Source organism: Poeciliopsis prolifica, unplaced genomic scaffold, assembly GCF_027474105.1.
Source record: "Poeciliopsis prolifica strain line A6 unplaced genomic scaffold, Auburn_PproV2 SCAFFOLD021, whole genome shotgun sequence".
Lineage (NCBI taxonomy): Eukaryota > Metazoa > Chordata > Actinopteri > Cyprinodontiformes > Poeciliidae > Poeciliopsis > Poeciliopsis prolifica.
Window position 1 is genome coordinate 7,910,748 of NW_026562396.1, and position 18,130 is coordinate 7,928,877.

The 18,130-nt window shown below is 42.6% G+C and overlaps 1 protein-coding gene across 2 annotated transcripts; it reads left to right on the forward strand.

The window, feature by feature from the left end:
* Nucleotides 1-8,351: 8,351 nt before the first annotated feature.
* On the forward strand, nucleotides 8,352-17,210 carry onecut1 (one cut homeobox 1). 2 transcript variants are annotated; one of them, XM_055045085.1, is made up of 2 exons: nucleotides 8,352-9,904; nucleotides 16,195-17,210. In XM_055045085.1, exons 1-2 carry the CDS (start codon nucleotides 8,812-8,814, stop codon nucleotides 16,482-16,484), a joined length of 1,383 nt encoding a protein of 460 aa, XP_054901060.1. In that variant the 5' UTR covers nucleotides 8,352-8,811; the 3' UTR covers nucleotides 16,485-17,210. The 2 variants fall into 2 exon arrangements, with proteins under 2 accessions (XP_054901060.1, XP_054901061.1); XM_055045086.1 differs by having other exon boundaries at nucleotides 8,352-9,889.
* The last annotated feature ends 920 nt before the right edge of the window (nucleotides 17,211-18,130 follow it).

An 18,130-nucleotide genomic window follows, 5' to 3' on the forward strand; every position in this document is an offset into this window, starting at 1 on the left:
TGTGAGTGCGTGTGCGTCTTTGCTGGAGAAAATGATATTAAAAAAATAAAACAGAAAGAAAGAAAGGGAAGAAAACCTGACATTTCAACCCCGTTGAGTTGAAAGGAGACGTGGAAAGAAATGTTGTGGGTGCGGGGGGGGGGGGCTGTGCACGCTGCCCGAATCTGACGCACACCGTCAGGATGCGTCTGCACACAAAACTTACAGCAGCTGCACCGCATTTCAGCCCAGAGGAGGAGGGTGTGTGTGTGTGTGTGTGTGTGTGTGTGTGGTGATGGGTGGGGGGGATTATATACTGAAAGAAAAAGTGCTTTTAATGAAACGCAGCGAAAGAATCTGGAGTCCTTTCTGCGGAAGGCAACACAAGAAACGCCAAACATTTGCGTCGTTCGGTGCTTTGTATAGGCCGAGACCTTCTTTTACTCCGAGGCTGGTTCTGCTGCGCTTCGAAGCTTGGCGTTTGAGGACAAGATGATTGGAGCTGTTTGGTGTGATTAAATAAACACATCAATAAATAACAGAGCGCGCCTGTGCGCCGAAAAGAAGGTGACGAAAAGGAAGCTGGTCGTCACATCTGTTGCAACTCCACCCTGTTGTCGCTGTTAGAAAAAATAATAAAAACGGCACAGAGATCAAAATGGCGCGATGCAAAAATCATTCCTTAATCTGCTGAGTTGGTGGCAGTCTGGGAAAAATATGAATGTTTTGGAGAGCCGAGTGGCACCTCTTTGTTAATCGCTTCACACATGTTCTTGCATTTCTACTAGTTTCAACGGACGGCTTCCGTAAAATACGTACCGGTCAAACACCCTGTTCGAATTTAACCGAACCGGGTCACGCCTCATGTGCGTTTTGTTTGCCTGGGGGTTTTTTAATACAGTTGGAATTGTGTCATTTTAACAGCTGATAAAGAATTAAATAAAATGTTTGGGTTTTTTTTTCCTTCCCAGCCAATTTTTACAATCGGAGCAGGGCCGGCCCTAAAGTTTTTCCTCTACCCTGATCATTGATTGGGGCCCCACTGGTTGCCCTTGTCACCATGGCAGCAATTGATTTTCATCCCTTGTGTTCATTTATTTAGTAAGTTGTTGTTTTTTTTTTTTTTTTTTTTTTGATGTTGTTTTTTTTTTTTTTTTTTTTTTTTTTTTTTTGTTTGTTTTTTACATCTAGTGTAACAATCAAAGTGACTGCATCACAAAGTGCGACTTGGTTGACCTCTTTGTTAATCGCTTCACACATGTTTTTGCAAACGGCAGCAGAGGAAACGTCTTTTGTGTGTCGTCCTGTTTTTTTGTGCCTATTGAGGCATTTTAGCTTTTCCATGAACAATCAGCGGAGTTAGAAAGCAGGGCTCAACCTGATTGGTCTGTTTGCTCGCAAACGCCGACACCTTTTCATTAACTCCTGGGTTTGTTTGCAGTATATTGAGACGTAGAGCCGAGTGGCATTAATCCCCACTGTTAACATAAACCCCCCGAACTGTGACGGAAAAACATCTGCGAGACTTTTAGACATTTTTACTGACTCAAAGTGTTAAATTAAAATCAATAATAATAGTAATAATAATAATTGTCTTTGGTCTTATAACAAACGCTTCAAAGTAGATTCAAAAGTAAAATCATTCTTGATAAACATCACAGCAAAGTTTCAAGTTTTCACATCGACGCTTGTGTGAAAAGTTAAGAGCTCTCTGGGGCCCCCTGCTGGCCTGGAGCACCAGCAGGTGGCAGTATAGGTTGCTTATACCTTGGGCTGGCTTTGTTAATTAATAAATAAATAAACAAACAGGAAACAAAGATATCGAGTGGTGATTGATGCAGCTAACTTAACAAAAATAAAACCTATATATATATATATATATATATATATATATATATATAATATATATATATATATATATATATATATATATATATATATATATATATATATATACACATTCATATATATATATATATATATATATATATATATATATATATATATATATATATATATATATATATATAAAATCAATATTATTATTTTTTTTTTTTTTTTGTAATTTTTTTAATTTACCCTGGCAATATGGCGGCTGGCTAACATTTCCCCTGACAACCCTGTGGCCGCTTCAAGGTCAAGAAGCTGGGCTTGCTATCACTTTTGATTGTAGCACTGGCTGTGAACTCTCGGTTACACTGCAGCCTTCTCGGCTCCAGGTCTTGTAAGAGCCCCGAGCTTTTAGCGGTGCCACATTGTCATTCACAACGCACATAAAAAGTTCTTTGGAACACGTTGGGTCAAACTCAAATGAAAATATCTGGAAAGGAATGGTTTCCAGATTAATCTAGCCAATGTTGTCACAATTATTGAACGTCATAAATATAAATATGCTTGGCTAATTTTTTTTGTTGTTTAATTTGTTGTTTAATTACTCTCCAACTTTTTTTTTTTTTTTTTTGTAGTGTAAGTGAGTTAAAGTTGCTGCCATTAAAAAGTAGGGTGAAGAAAAATGACAAATAGTTTTGCAGAAAATGTCATGGTAAACAAAATAAAGATGAATAACTTGTTGTTGAACTAATTCTCGGCCTGTTTGAACTGGAGGCTGCAGACGGTGGGGGGGGGAGCAGCGGGGGGCCCTGCCCGCTATCGTTGACACGGTTTTGTTGCCATAATCGGAGACTCGCAGAAGTTACACGGAGCAATTGGGCGGCATATGGGCGCCTTTTAATGTGAAGTGATGGCCTTATTAATCGCACATGAGCGCGCGAGTCGGAGCAAGTGACGCGGAAGGAGAAAAGGCAGTTGATCTGCCCCTGAGCAAGGCAGCAGGTCGGGCGTCTGCCGCTCGCCCATGATGGCATTTTGATCAATTAAGAAAGGGAGGGGGAGGAGGGGGGTAACAATAACAGTAATAATAAAGTAAATTCATTCATCAATGGGAAAACTTAAAAAGGCTTTTTGTTGTTGCAGCCTCGGGGGATTTTAGGGAGAGTTTACTTTAATATAAAAGAAGAAGAAGAAAATAAGTTTGCAGAATTGAAAGAGTTATTAAGAAATTATCTCATTGGTGGTTTGTTTTGTGTCCTTGTCAATTTATCGATTTCTTTCACTTTATTTATTTATTTTATTTTATTTTATTTTATTGGTTTGTTGATGTTTCTATTTCATTTCCAGTGCGTTCTAGAAATTATTTCCGTTTTGTTTTAATAATAATATAGCTATATTTTTTAAATAAAATAAAAAGATCATCTACGTGCATATATTAAACTGGTAATCAATTTATATTTTAAGGCGGCTTTATTAGAACAAATTGTGGGCCCGTGCCCGAGTCCCCTCCAGGAATTATAATCTTATTCCGTATTGATTGGCGCGGCGCGGCGCGGTGTGTTTCCAAGGCCTGTAGCTCAAATGCAGCCCGAAAGGGCAGCCGCGCCAACGCTTCACTTCACATATGAATATCTCAAATTTTCTCAAATATCTTTTTGTTTTGTTTGTTTGTTTGTTTGTTTCTAAACCTTGAAATTCATGAGGAATTTCATTTTGAGCTTGTTGGCTGTCGTTGGAGTGGCGTACAGTCCCCATATTCGAGATTATAAATGTGGATCCGGCGGACTCTGTTATGAGTGAAAAAAAAAGAAAGAAAGAAAAAAAGGAAACGAAGGGAGCGATGCGTTTACATGTTCTCCAAAGGTTAATTCGCTTTCCCTGCATATGCGCCCTCATTTTCCTCCGACTCCCAACTCAAGTGGGCTCGTTTCTAAAAGTTCAGCCGATGCCAGTTAGCGCGCGGACTTCTGCCTAAATAAGATGTAATTGTCATTTTGAAGCTGGGAAGACATGTCGTTTTGGCAGAGCTGCTGAAATATTGATCCGCGCTCATTCCTTTTTTTTTTTTTTTTTTTTTTTTTGTCTGGGAGGCATTATTGCTTCTCGCTTGGATATGAGGCTGCAGGTTTCATCAGAGTGGCGCCCATGATTAATCGTCGTTAAAAAAAAAGTGTAACAAACATGTTTTCAATGTGTTTACATTTTTACTAAAAAGTAATATCGCGTGCTCCTCCTTTTGTATTTTTCTTTCTTTTTTTTTTGTAAACAAGAACGTACCATCTACCTGTTAGTTTTTCCTGCACTCGTCTTCTTTGCTCACTAATTGGGGTGAAATGTTTCCTCTGTCGAACAAAACAAAAAAAAAAAAAAAAAAATTTTTTTTTACATTCTACATAAGGCGGGCCCATCACGGCACAATGGCCACAGAGAGCGCAGCTCGGGGTCGAGCAGACGTGGCAGCAGCCGATCGATCCGAATAAGAATGTGTAGATGAGGTTTTGCTGCCGAGAGGCCGAACCTGAGCCTCCGTCATCGCCTGCGCCTCGGCCGACACTTCTCTCTGGGAGGGCGGGGAGAAAAAGTTGAACTAACACTGGACTCTTATAAGAATGCTTTGTCATGTTATCACACACACACACACACACACACACACACACACACACACACATATGTGTGCAGATTACATGCAGATGTATCTAGAGATTATTTTTCTTGTGCTGACAAAACGCAGGAAAATAAATTGCATGTATCAATATGTATTGCATCTATTTCTGTTGGTCATTTTCAGATTTTTTTTAAGGAGGAAAGGCTTCTATCGTTTGTTTATTTACTTATTTGTTTGTTTTCACTTTCTTCTTTAAATCAGGTGGCACCGAACAAAAGCCGACCAATCGTTATAATCCTTATAATTGTTTTGTCAGTTTCGAAATCGTTTGAGTCGATTGCCTTTTTCGGTTTCTGTTGAGGCTATCAGCATCCTCCTCTCCCTCCTTCCTTCTGAAAACTTTTTGAATGCCCCAGTGAAATAAGTTAGATTACAATTATTATTATTATTATTATTATTATTATTATTATTATTATTATTATTATTATTATTATTATTATTATTATTATTATTATTATTATTATTATTATTATTATTATTATTATTGGTAGCAGTATCAGTATTCAGGTTGTAGGTCGGTTTATTCTTGAGACTTGCTGGAGGTTGAAATCATACAGTCTCTTCGATGAGGAAGAACAGAGGTGTGATCGTGTAATTACACCCGCTGTGTTTTTGTTGTGTTGTTGAGACCTGCCTCTAAACTCCCATACTACACACACACACACACACACACACACACACACACACACACACACACACACTCATTCTTTTATTTTTTTTTTTTTTTACTACGCGCTTGAACAGTCACACTTGGATGCATTAGGGTCCCTTTGTCTGGACACACGTCACACACACGCCATTGACATTGACTTCACATCAGAGACAGTTTAACTTCTTCTTCTCTCTCTCTCTCTGTCTCTCTCTGTATTTTCTTTTATTCAAATCGTTCAACCGAGTTCCGGGTCTATTGTCGGGAGGTGGGGGGGGAGGGGATGAGGGGGGCTGTTTGGAGGGTTAGCGGAGGCCGGCAGATGTGGGGCCCCCAAAGCAGGTCCAAAACAGTGAAAAGTCTGAAAGGTTAATCTGTTACCCCCGCAGATGTTGGCTTTGGGAGTCTTGAAGCGTCACCTTTGACATGTCCCTCATTCAGCAGGGGGTCCAGAAGGACACTGACCCGCTGCAAGCTGTCACCTCGGCTGAGGACGCCCTGCACTGTACCGCTCTATCAGGCCAAACGAGACCCCCCCCCCCCCTTTTTTTTTTTTTTTTTTCCTCCTCTTATCAGGGATGGTAAAAACTTTTTGCAAAGCCTCCCGGTCTGTCTCAGCGTGTCGTTTCTCTCCTTAAAACGAGAATACGTCTAATGATTATGCGCAAATACGGACCCACCTTGTCATAAGTTTCTGTTGTTATCAAAAACCAAATTCCAGCACGCTGCTGTTATTTTAACGTCGACGTGAACTGAATGCTCATGGAGACCAAATGACTCCTCCGGCACAGCGGATTAACCAACACATTAACACGTTGCTGCTGCTGCTGCTGCTGCTGCGCTCGGGCAAATTGGACACACGCTCTCGCGCGCTCGCTCGCTCGCGCGCACGCGCCATGCTGGGCTTGGTTCGTTAAGCCTAATGGTTGAACAATAGACACATCTGCTCGTCTCTTTGTATCAAAAAGGAAGATACCACGGTGCTCTGCGTTTGGTTAAACCGCCACATGCATTTGGCTGCACAGGAGTGTGTGTGCGTGTGTGTGTGTGTGTGGGGGGGGGGGGGGGGGGTAGGAGGGGGGGGGGCTGCAGCTGAACTTCGCCTATAACCAAAGAATGGACGCATATGTAACACACACACACACACACACACACGCACACACACACACACACACGATCAAGTTTAAAGTTTACAGACAGCGCCACTAACTTACAATAAGAAGATTCATTCGACTCTATTGATTATAGATAGATAGATAGATAGATAGATAGATAGATAGATAGATAGATAGATAGATAGATAGATAGATAGATAGATAGATAGATAGATAGATAGATAGATAGATAGATAGATAGATAGATAGATAGATAGATATTGTTTTGAAATCAGGACTTAAATGGTTAAAAATAAACTCCAAATAAACCCGGAAGTATGCTTCATTTCCAGTTAATTATTTAAGGAGGTCTGACGTCTGAGCCCCGTAAGGAGCCCTACTTTCTAAAATAACAAGGCAAACCTGTAGCTATAACAAGAGTAGTTCCCTTAATTACAAGAGGTGACGTATTTACGCAATAAAGTTCTACTGTTAATATGACGCCTGCAGATGAAAGCTTTAGTGGTGTATGGAAAGCCATTTCAAGATTTAATTGAAAAAAACTACATATGTCTATAATTACTTAGTATTTTTGCTATGCTTGTCTGATGTTAAAGTGTTCCTACTACAAACCCCTTCCCCCCCAAAAAAACATTATATAATAATGATAAATAACATTGAACTGTCACCCTACAGTTTAGTTGTACTGTTATCCAGTTCTGGTCTAAGTTGTCTAAATATTCACAACCGTGAACTAGAGTTGATCAAGTTCAGTTTAGACTCAGTGAAAACGTCGAAATATTCCTTTAGTGCAGCACTTAGAGGAAGCAGACGCCAACTTCAGCTACATCCAGCTTCGCTTCAAAACAGCTGCTCTCAGCAAAAACAAACATTTCCCTTCTCGTCACAGGAAAACACAGAAAAATCAGTCCGTCATTGTGCCCAAGACGAGTGAGACACATTTCATGTCCATTACGCGTATTGAGTTTGCAGCTGCTGATCCTGCCATTTTGCAGCAAGAATCTTTATGTGTAAGTGGGTTCTCTCTGGGTACTCTACCACAGTCCAAACGCATGACTGCTTGGGGAAATTCTCCGATTTAAAATCGCACTTCGGTATGTGTGTGTGGGACTGACCACCGGTTCAGTGTGTCTCACCCAGTGACCCTGCCTGTCGCCTAATGACTGGCAGAGGTAGACATGACCGTCGCCCCCCCTCCTACACACACACACACACACACACACACACACACACACACACACACACACACACACACACACACACACACACACACACACACCCTTCCCATTCAAGGATCCGTGTTTAGAGATGATGGGAGGATGGATAGAGTTTGCATCTCTCAACAAAATCTCAACTGCGATTATTAATCATACTAATGTCTGACAGCAATGATGTTTGAAATATCTAAAATGCTGATTTGGCTGGGAAGGATGTCATTCTGGATTATTTTTTTAAAACGTAATCCTCACGAAGCTCTGATCTCAGATACCTTTATCGCGATTGTTGGCAAGTGTTGTTTTCGATACCCAATACTGACATCAGTGATCAGATATACTCAGCTTGTGGATAGGAAGTGCTGTCATTGTTGGCTTGTCAAAACGGAATAACAGTTTCACAAATGTTCTCGCTTTTTGCAGATATTGCTAATGTAACCAAAGAAATCAAAACCTCGACAAGCAGCAGTGTCTGCTACTCTGGATTATTTCAGTGACTTCTGTCACATACTGGTTTATTGACTGACCGTCAACACTTTCTGATTGGGATTCCTGAAATGTTGATCGCTTGCGGGCTGAACGTTTTTCTAAAAATGTCTGAAGTTTGATTTTTGTGGGTCAAAAAAAAAAAAATCACTGGATTCATGGAAATCCTCTCACGTGCCACCGGCGTGTCTATTAAATGTTAAAAGGGTTTGCCACGGCCAATGTTTGGTGCCTCCCTTCCTTAATAAAGGTGCGCGACGTCAGAGTGGCGTGGAAATGTGCGCGTGCGCGTGTGTTGGAGAGAGTAGGTGTGGGGAGAGAGAGAAAAAGAGAGAGAGAGAGAGAGAGAGGGGGGGGGGGGGGGGAGTATGGGAGGAGACCGGCGTGCACAGTGCGCATGTGCAGACGGTGAGATCTGTGCCGCGGTGGAGCAGGGACTGGACACACACCGCTCGAGAGATGGCGCGGCACCCGACCGGAGCGCAAGGACAGCTGGTTGGCGACGGGGGGGCTTGAATTACAAAGAAGAAGAAAAGAAATATATGGTTTTAAAAGCAAAAACAAGAAAGAAAAAAAAGGGCAAAAAAAGAGAGAAAAGGATAAATACAAGCATATTTAGATATTATATTGAAAGAGGAAAAATAACAGATTTTGAAGAGACATTTTATTCCTGGAGAGCGGCGGCAGAGAGGTAGGAGAATAATCGACTATTGCAGCACAGAGAGGATCTGGACAGGAGGCTGCTGCGAGGAGGACACCAAAAAGCAACAACAACAAAAAGCCAACTGAACTTTACTGGACGCGTGGACTTCCTTTACGTCGGCTTACGGCAGTAGGTCAGATAGATGGTTTGTCCACAGCGGAGCCCGGATCATGAACGCGCAGCTGTCGATGGAGAACATAGGCGACCTGCACGGAGTGAGCCATGAGTCCGTCGCCGGCCACGGAGAGCTGCTGAGCGGCCACAGTCCGCACTCCCGCCCGAGCCCGCGGGGACTGAGCCACCGCGCAATGGGCATGGCCACCCTACTGGACAGCGGAGACTATCACCCCGGCCACCCGGGACACCTGCACCCAGCCATCAGCATGTGCGAAGCCCCCCACGGCATGAGCGCGAGCACCACCTACACCACCCTAACCCCCCTGCAGCCCTTACCCCCCATCTCCACCGTGTCCGACAAGTTTCCCCCCCATCACCACCACCACCACCATCCCCACCACCCGCACCCGCACCAGAGGCTCCCCGGGAACGTCAGCGGCAGCTTCACGTTGATGCGGGAGGACCGCAGCTTGGCGCCCATGAACAGTCTGTATCCCGCGTACCATCACAAAGACCCCTGCATGGGCCAGAGCCTCTCGCCGCTGTCTGGTTCCGGGCTGGCCAGCATACACACGTCTCAGGCCGGCATCCCGCCGTACGCTCACCCCGGCGCCGCCATGCCCGGCGAGAAGATGCTCACGCCCAGCGGGTTCGAGGCTCACCATCCGGCCATGCTCAGCAGACACGCCGAGCAGCACATGACCTCCTCCGCCGGGATGGTGCAAATCAACGGCCTGCATCACCACCCGCACGCCCACCTCGGCGCGCAGGGCCACGGCCAGGGGCTGGGCAGTAACCGGGAGCAGGCCTCCGGCCCTGGGCACCAAGGTGGCGGCGGAGGAGGAACAGGAGGAGGAGGCGGCGGAGGCGGCGGTGTTTCTGGGGGACAGATGGAGGAGGTGAATACCAAAGAGGTCGCGCAGAGGATCACCACGGAGCTGAAGCGCTACAGCATCCCTCAGGCCATCTTTGCTCAGCGGGTCCTGTGCAGGTCTCAAGGGACCCTGTCCGACCTGCTGAGGAACCCCAAGCCCTGGTCGAAGCTCAAGTCCGGCAGAGAGACGTTTCGTCGCATGTGGAAGTGGCTGCAGGAGCCTGAGTTCCAACGCATGAGCGCTCTCAGGCTCGCAGGTGAGCGAAGCCTCGGTAAAGCACCTCCTTTTTTTCATTACTATTTAGTTATTTATTGCTTTCATCCTCACAAATACCCGCTATGAAAATTGATATATGAGAGAACATTTGACCCCTTTGCTGCTGAACAGTTTGCAACTCATGTGAGGCAACATTCAGCCTGTTTTCTCCAAAAACACTGAGTTGATTTGAACAACATGGGTCAGGTTCAGTGTAGCGGTTCCCTCCAATTAAGAGACAATCTAATCTCCAACGTTGAAGGTTATGAGTTTTTAGAAAAAACTTAGTTTTGAGGCTATTGTTGTTGTTGTTGTTAATCAGCTTATAACTGATTAAGCATGTAATAAATTATTATTACATGCTTTAATAAATCATTATTACATGCTTCATCATTGCAGAAAAGAAGCGGGATCTCTTTTTTTATTTATTTTATTTTATTTTTTACTGTTTCTAGACTCATTTTGGGCTCGACTGAAACAAGTGCTCATGTCACTTTGTCTCCAAAGTATCGATCGCAGCACTGTGTTCGTAAACCGATCCGTCTCCAAGAAATCATTACAGGAACGAGTTTATTTTGGTGTCGATGCAACCGATCAGCTCTTCGTTTTTCCCTCTCTCTCTCTTTTTTTTCTCTGCTGGCCTTCTGCTTGTAAACAGAGGAAATAGAGAATGTGTGTGTGGGGGGCGGTGTACATGTGCTCGTGTGTGTGTGTGTGTGAGAGAGAGAGAGAGAGAGAGAGAGAAAGAGAAAGAGAGAGAGAGAGAGAGAGAAAGAGAAAGAGAGAGAGAGAGAGAGAGAAAGAGAAAGAGAGAGAGAGAGAGAGAAAGAGAAAGAGAGAGAGAGAGAGAGAGAGAGAGGGTGATAAACTCGATTTAAATGTCAACCGGAGTTGGTGTCATGCATAATTTAGCAGATGAAGATTGCTTTGGCCGTGGCTTCAAGAAATCTAAAATAAAATAAACTCGTCCTGTTAAGACAAGTGGGGAGGGGGAATAACAGCCCGTTAGGACAGAATCCAACAGTCGGAGCCGAGGAACCGAATCTGACTCGACTGAAGTTTGTGTTAATGAACCGATGGACGCGTGGTCGAAATCTCTCCCTCGGGTTCAATTCACAGGTGCGGGCAGTGAGGCCCAAAAAGCGCGCGAGGATTCGTGGACAGTTTTTATATATATATATATATATATATATATATATATTATATATAATATATATATATATATATATATATATATATATATATTATATATATATATATATATCGCATTGATTATATTTCAATTTTCCCATCTGCTGCTCCTGTGTGTGTGCGCTTTGAAGGGCGATTAGATGAGCTTCAAAATGTGGCTTTCATATTATTATTATCATTGTTATTATTATTGTTATTATTGTTATTATTATTATTATTATTATTATTATTATTATTGTTATTATTATTATTATTTAAAGGCTGTCATCATATCGGATGATTTCGTAGTTTGAGTTGTCGAGTCCGTCAATGAACTGAAACTCGTGTTGTTGACGTGAACGTTCACTGGCAGCCCGGATTCTAATGGTTCCAGCTCAATCAGAGCTTTTATTGAGCCTGCAAGTCATTCTTGAGAGCTACAGCTGCTTTGTTTATGTCTGAACAAAACAAAAACAAAACAAAAAACAAAAAAAGAAAAGAAAATGCCACAGGATAGAGATCCAATGATTCAGAATACATGAACAGTAGTTTTTAAAATTTGTTCATGTATATATATATAAAGCTATTATATAAAATTATAAAGCTATCATATAAAAATATAAAGCTATTATATAAAAATATAAAGGTATTCTCTCTTAAGGAGAATAGCTGTAGATCAGATCCAGGCCCACACTATTGATCCGGACGTTGCTAGGAGAATCTGATCAGTGCAGAAGCAGATGTGATATGCTTATTGATTTTAGGCTTCTGGTATTAATCTCGGGCCTTTTCTGGTCTCCCACGTAATCACTTATATATATGAAGTACAATAGAGCAGAATAGAATAGAACATTTGGGTTTTCTGTTGGGTTCGATCACTAAATAGTTCTTGCGGTACATCTGCTGCATTTTATGTTTCTGTCTGCACACAAGTCTGTTTGTTGAAACGCGGGAGCTCTCTGCGCAGGTCCAGCAGTGTGTGTGTGTGCGGTGTGTTTTCACTGTGTGAAGTTATCTGCGTGCTTGTAATGATTAGCCGGGAGCAGCAGTGGTTCTGTTTGAGCCTGTCCGTGTGTGATTAGGCTGATAATGAGGCCGTTGTTAGGTCCCACGCTTTCCTGGGAAAGCTCTCTCTCTCTCTCTCTCTCTCTCTCTTTCTCTCTCTCTCTCTCTCTCTCTCTCTCTCTCTCTCTCTCTCTCTCTCTCTCTCTCTCTCTCTCTCTCTCTCTCTCTCTCTTCGTACCGTGGCCGTGGCCGCTCCGCGGTGGCTCCTGCTGCTGTCTGCGTGGCCTTCACTCCTGCTGATTTATAGCGGCCCTTAACACAAGGGGCTCCGACTCTCTGTTAATATTTACCACCGCTGGAGACACCGAGCAGCTCGTACACGCCATTCTCTCTCTCTCTCTCTCTCTCTCTCTCTCTCTCTCTGTCTGTCTTTATGGCCATGCCAGCGTAGGCCGCTGTGCTGCACCTCAGCACAGACTCAAGGCAAAAGCCGCTCTCTTCATTTGAAGAAACAGAGAGAGCGCACGCTCTGTCGCTTGAGAAGCCCTCGTCTGCCCCCTGCTGGTTCCAAGCCGTCGGTGCGCTCTGGTTTGCCTGGCTGTGCTTAACATAAAACGAAACAAAAAAACTGAAAACGTTCAACAGCAGCAGAATACAAATTATACATCTGCTTAATAAAAAAAAAAAAAGAATTATACATATATAATTATGTATATATGTATAATACATATGTACATAAAGCTGGGGGGCGTTTTTTTTCCTTTGGGGCTTTCAGCACCATGGACAGCGCTCACCAGTCCCTGTTTTAGACGTCTGCACTGAAAAAAAAAAAAAAAAAACTTTTGGAAGGTATTGTGAACGTAATTAAAACTCTGTATGTTTTGATCAAGCGCCGTAGAGGGCAATGCAATAATAATTACATTCTACTTATTATTATTATTATTATTATTATTATTATTATTGTTATTATTATTATTATTACTATTATTATTGTTATTATATTTTTTAGTTTTAACCCAAAACAATGTCTCTTTGATGAGACTTTAACTGAATTCTGTATCAATTGAAGGACAGGTTACAGGCCCAGCATATTTATGAAGATAGGGTTATAAATAATGACTTAGCGTGGCTGAGAAAGTCTGTTCATATCCATCTTTACCTGTTTTAAATCAAACTTGGTGTCAAGCTAAGCTGGGACACCAAATCGCGGGACCTCTGCGCAGGTCCAGCACTGTATGTGTGTGTGTGTGTGTGTGTGTGTGTGTGTGTGTGTGTGTGTGTGTGTGTGTGTGTGTGTGTGTGTGTGTGTGTGTGTGTGTGTGTGTGTGTGTGGAGGGAGGGGGGGGGCTTGTTGTGTGAATGGATTTGCAAAGAAATATAATAGGATTTTCTTATCCAAACCAGTTTTGGTTTGATTTTGGGTTTTTTTTGTTTTGTTTTGTTTTTTTCAGTGGAGGATGAACCAGATGACCGTCACCGTAATTATAGCCTCACAAACGCAAATAGTGCTCTGGACAAACATTCCCACTTGTAACATGCTTCTTTAAGACAGAAGTTGTATAAAGTGGTGTGATTAGTTTCACCAAACTGCACAGAGGAGCTGTATTTTCAAATATGTTGGTATTTATTGCTCCTTTCATTGAACAGAACATGGAGGAAATAGTGCAACAACAATAGTGGTGGGAGCCTCTTTAATTGGAATTTATTGTGACAGCAATAAATCAACCCTCTTATCATGATAAGAAATTTATCATGATAAGTAATAAAGAGTACGATACGATAAATGCCCACACCTACAATATCAGTGTTAATCAGGACTATATAGTACTGTTCAAGCATTTGTGCTTGTCGGTTTTAAATGAGCGACGCTCCCTTTGAATTGCAGAGGTTTTGGTCTTTTATGTGATTAATAAATTATAAATTAAAAAGGCAAATATTTCCTGTTTCATTACATTTCTAAACTGATAAAACAGTGCAGCTGAAACCGAATCTCAGGTTTTGTTAGAGTTCAGCAACACACCTTAAAAGTTGGCTCTAAGCTATAAAATTCTGTGTTAGACTTATGTAATTTCTCCTAAGAAACATGGAATAAAACCAACCCAAACACAATGCATTCAAATGTATTTTATCTCTTTTTCTTTTCTCAACTTGATGAGTCGAGTTGCTGTCTTTGCCTGGACCAGCTGCTTCCGCTCACATTGCTCTGAGAAAAATGAAAGAAACGGAAAAATCCCACTGCGATTTCCAATAGCTCTCTCAGTAATTGCTGTGCTAGAACAAACACAAATAAATAAAGAAATAAAGCAGCCCAGTGTCCAGCATCCAGACTGCTGCTGGATTCCTTTAGGTTGCTAAATGTCAGAGAGAGCTCTCACAGGCATAAAAACCAGCTTGTCAGCATGTGTGGTCTTTTGCAGATCCGTGAGCATTATTATGATTCATTCTCCCGAAAAGAAGCGTGAGTGCTTTATCTGGGGAGCCACTTATGCGCCGAGACGCATGAAACCTCTGACCAGGTGATGAGACTTTTTTTTTTTTTTAAATTTCTGTTTCAACCAAACAGTCCTAATCAACATTAGACGTGTTAATGGAATCAGCCAGAGCGGACCTTGACTGGGTCGTCCAAATGCATTAGACTTGTCAAAACCAATGTGGCCAATAACAGGAGGGTGATGCTTTTATAACAAAACTTTTTAAAGAGACAGTGTTGTGAAAAATTGACTTTTTTGTCAGTCATGTTATAATGTTTCACCCTCATGAAAAACATGCCTGGAGTTTTGCCTCGATTCTTTCAAGCATGTTTTGGCAACCACTCAGCTCCGCCTTCAAAGGCTCCTCCTTGGAGCTGCAGTTTTCAAACTTCCGCCGCACAGAGCAGCTCTCCCCTGCAATTCCCCCAGTCAGCTCCTCCAGACTAGCCAGCTGCAATTAGCAAACACGCGTCCGGTGAGCTCATTGTGTGAGATATTTCTCAGTCCAGCACTCCGACAAACGTTTGTATACGCTTGATCGAGGGGTCCTGAAGTGATGACATGCCGAAGGCGGAGTGTCAGGAAGAGCAGGAAGTTCTTAAAGAGACACAGGCCCAATTTTAAGCCGTTAAGCTGTGAAATTTCAAAAGAAGGACTTTAGAATCTGGGGGCTGTGGGGGCAAGGAGGGAATGTAAATCCAAAGCTTGTAAAATCAAAACTGCAAAAAGAGGCTTTTGCATTTCAGATCAGTTTGACTGTGGAGTTAGAGCAACGTCCAAACATTAAATAATTCAAACTTCTGTGTAAGGAAATGATCTATACTAAATGTGAGAAAATATCGTGATGTATTGTGTTGTTGTTGTTTTTGCATTATTGGTATCAATGTTATCATTATTATTGCTGTTAATACCATTAGAGATGCTATTAGTCATATTGGACCATATGTCTTAAAGGGGCAGTGCTATGTGAAATTTACTTTTTTGAGCTGCAATGTTTTAAAACATCAGACGTCATCAGAAAGACGTCTGGAGTGTCACTTTGATTCTTTTATGCATGTTTGGAAAACCCTGTAACCTCCCATGGCAACCATTCAGCTGAACAACATGTCTGGGTGGACTTAGCTCCGCCTTCGAGACGCAGCTCCTCCTCTGCACTTCTGCCTCACGGAGCAGCCCTCCCATGGGACTCATGCGTTCAGCCCCTTCAGACTAGCCAGCAGCAATTAGCAAACACCTGGAGAAACTCTGCATTAGCCGAGTTCATAAAACAAGTTACTTTTCAGTGCAACGCCAGAAAAATTGTTGTTAAAGAGGTAACAGAGGAGCCACATTGTGATGACTTCTGTAAGGCGGAGCTTCAGAAGGTCTTTAAAAGAAGTAAAATTTATATTAATAGTCATAGTTTGCATTTTTTAGCAGCTGAAGGTAACATAATTACTTAACTGGGCTATAAAATGATACTACATGCCTGTACAACACATAACACTGCCTCTTTGATTCTGAAATCAAAGTGGTTGAAGTGAAACCATGTGAGGCCACAGAAGCCAGAGTTCTCACCATAAACTGACCCAATTCCTGTTTTTGTTGTTGTTTTTTGTCAATCAAGCGCACCTCTCTCAAGCCTTTCCCCTTTCCGCCTGCTTCCCCCCCTCCTCTGCAGCGTGCAAGCGCAAGGAGCAGGACCACGGCCGGAGCGAGCGAGGGAACGTGACCAAGAAGCCCCGGCTGGTGTTCACGGACGTGCAGCGGCGGACGCTCCACGCCATCTTCAAGGAGAACAAGCGTCCGTCCAAGGAGCTGCAGCTCACCATCGCCCAGCAGCTGGGCCTCGAGCTGGCCACAGTCAGCAACTTCTTCATGAACGCTCGGCGGCGGAGCCTGGACAAGTGGGTGGACGACGGCTCCGGTCACGTGGCCAACTCGGGGCCCAACGTCTGCACCAAAGCCTGAAGTCGGACCGAACCTGACCAACTCATGGACTGACTCAACCTCGGTTTAAAAGCTTTAAAAAAAAAATGAAATAAAAACATTTCTGAGAAACAAAGAAAACTTAAAAGACCTCGAAGCAACATTTTGCCCTTAAACCTGTACTATATTGATATTTATAGTATCCAAAGATGAAAAGCAAACCAAAGACTTCTTGTTTGACCTGCTTTACGATGTTTGTTTCAGTGACACAGTTTTTGTGTAACATACTGCAAAAAGACTTTACTCTCTTTCACACACACACACGCACGCACGCAAACATGCAGACGCACTCACAAATACACGTACACACCCAGGTCTTTAGCTTTATTACACCCCCACCTTCACCTCCCAACTGTGTATCAGTCTATCATTTGCCATCCTTATCTCTAATCTGATTGGTTGGTTTTAATGATGGGTCCCTAGGAGGAGGTCTAATCAGCCTATCGGCAGTCTGATCTGCAGCTGTCCACAGCCTGAGGAAAAAAAAATGTTAAAAAGAAAAAAAAAACATGGACGAATGTGGAGTTCCAGCGCGATTGTCCAATCAACTTTAAAAAGAAAGAACATTTTCATCCTGCGTGGAGCGACCAAGATTGTTCCGCAACCTTTGTTTGGACCAGTGGCGTGGACTGTATGTCTGTGGTTCTGTCGAGCATTCCGGACAGACGGGACGGGGGGGGGCAAAGAAGTGTCTGTTCATAGACTGCTAACCCAAACCCAAACAGCCTGAACCAAAGCAAAAAGGAGAAGAAGGAAACAGAAATGGAGCTCGGCCCATTCGATGGTGCTTTCCTCCGATACGCTGATGCATTCAGTTGGGAAAATAACAGAAACCACTCGGCATCAAGCTTCTCGTGTCGCGCAGAATCGAAACCTATAAAGACCAAAGAATATATTTATTTAAAAAGCAGGTCTGGGCAATTATGACATTTTCTTGATATGATAACATTAAGTTTTTAAAGTGTCATTTCATTTGCAAAGAAAATCAAATCAAACATTTATTTCCAGATTCAACTAAGTATAGCAAAAAAAATGACTCGACTCATTGCTTCTGTGATAAAGCAACAAGTGTTTTGCTTCATCACAGAGGAAGTTCGACCCACAGTTGAAAAGAAAGAGGTTCTGTTTTGTTTTGGGGTTTTTATTTTGCCAAAAATCATCTTCGGCTATTACTCTAGGAAAGTGACGATCTGTACGTGTTTTTGCTTCATAACACGTACTGAAATATGGCCTAATACAATTATTTATTCATGTTAGTTTTGATTCAAAATACTTCACAGAATTACATGCTACGAAGGTAAATACAGATCTATTTTTGGCCATTTTACCATGACTGTCTATGTTTTTTCAGTCATGCCATTGACAAGTAACTGAATTTGTCTCATTTTACATGAGAAAATAAAAACCGAGCGTGGCAGCAACATGTGAGGGAGGGGCAAGGCTTTATTACTATATGCTGTGTTTCCCAAAGTTGGGGTTTGGGGGCTGCAACGTGGGTTGCAAATCAACAAGTGCTTCAACGGTGCATTTTCTCTGCCGGCTCTGCGCGTGGCAGCTAGCCTCAGATGCTTTTTTGTTTTTTTTTAAGGACAAACTGTGTCACCGCTTTAATAATCAGGACTGCAGTG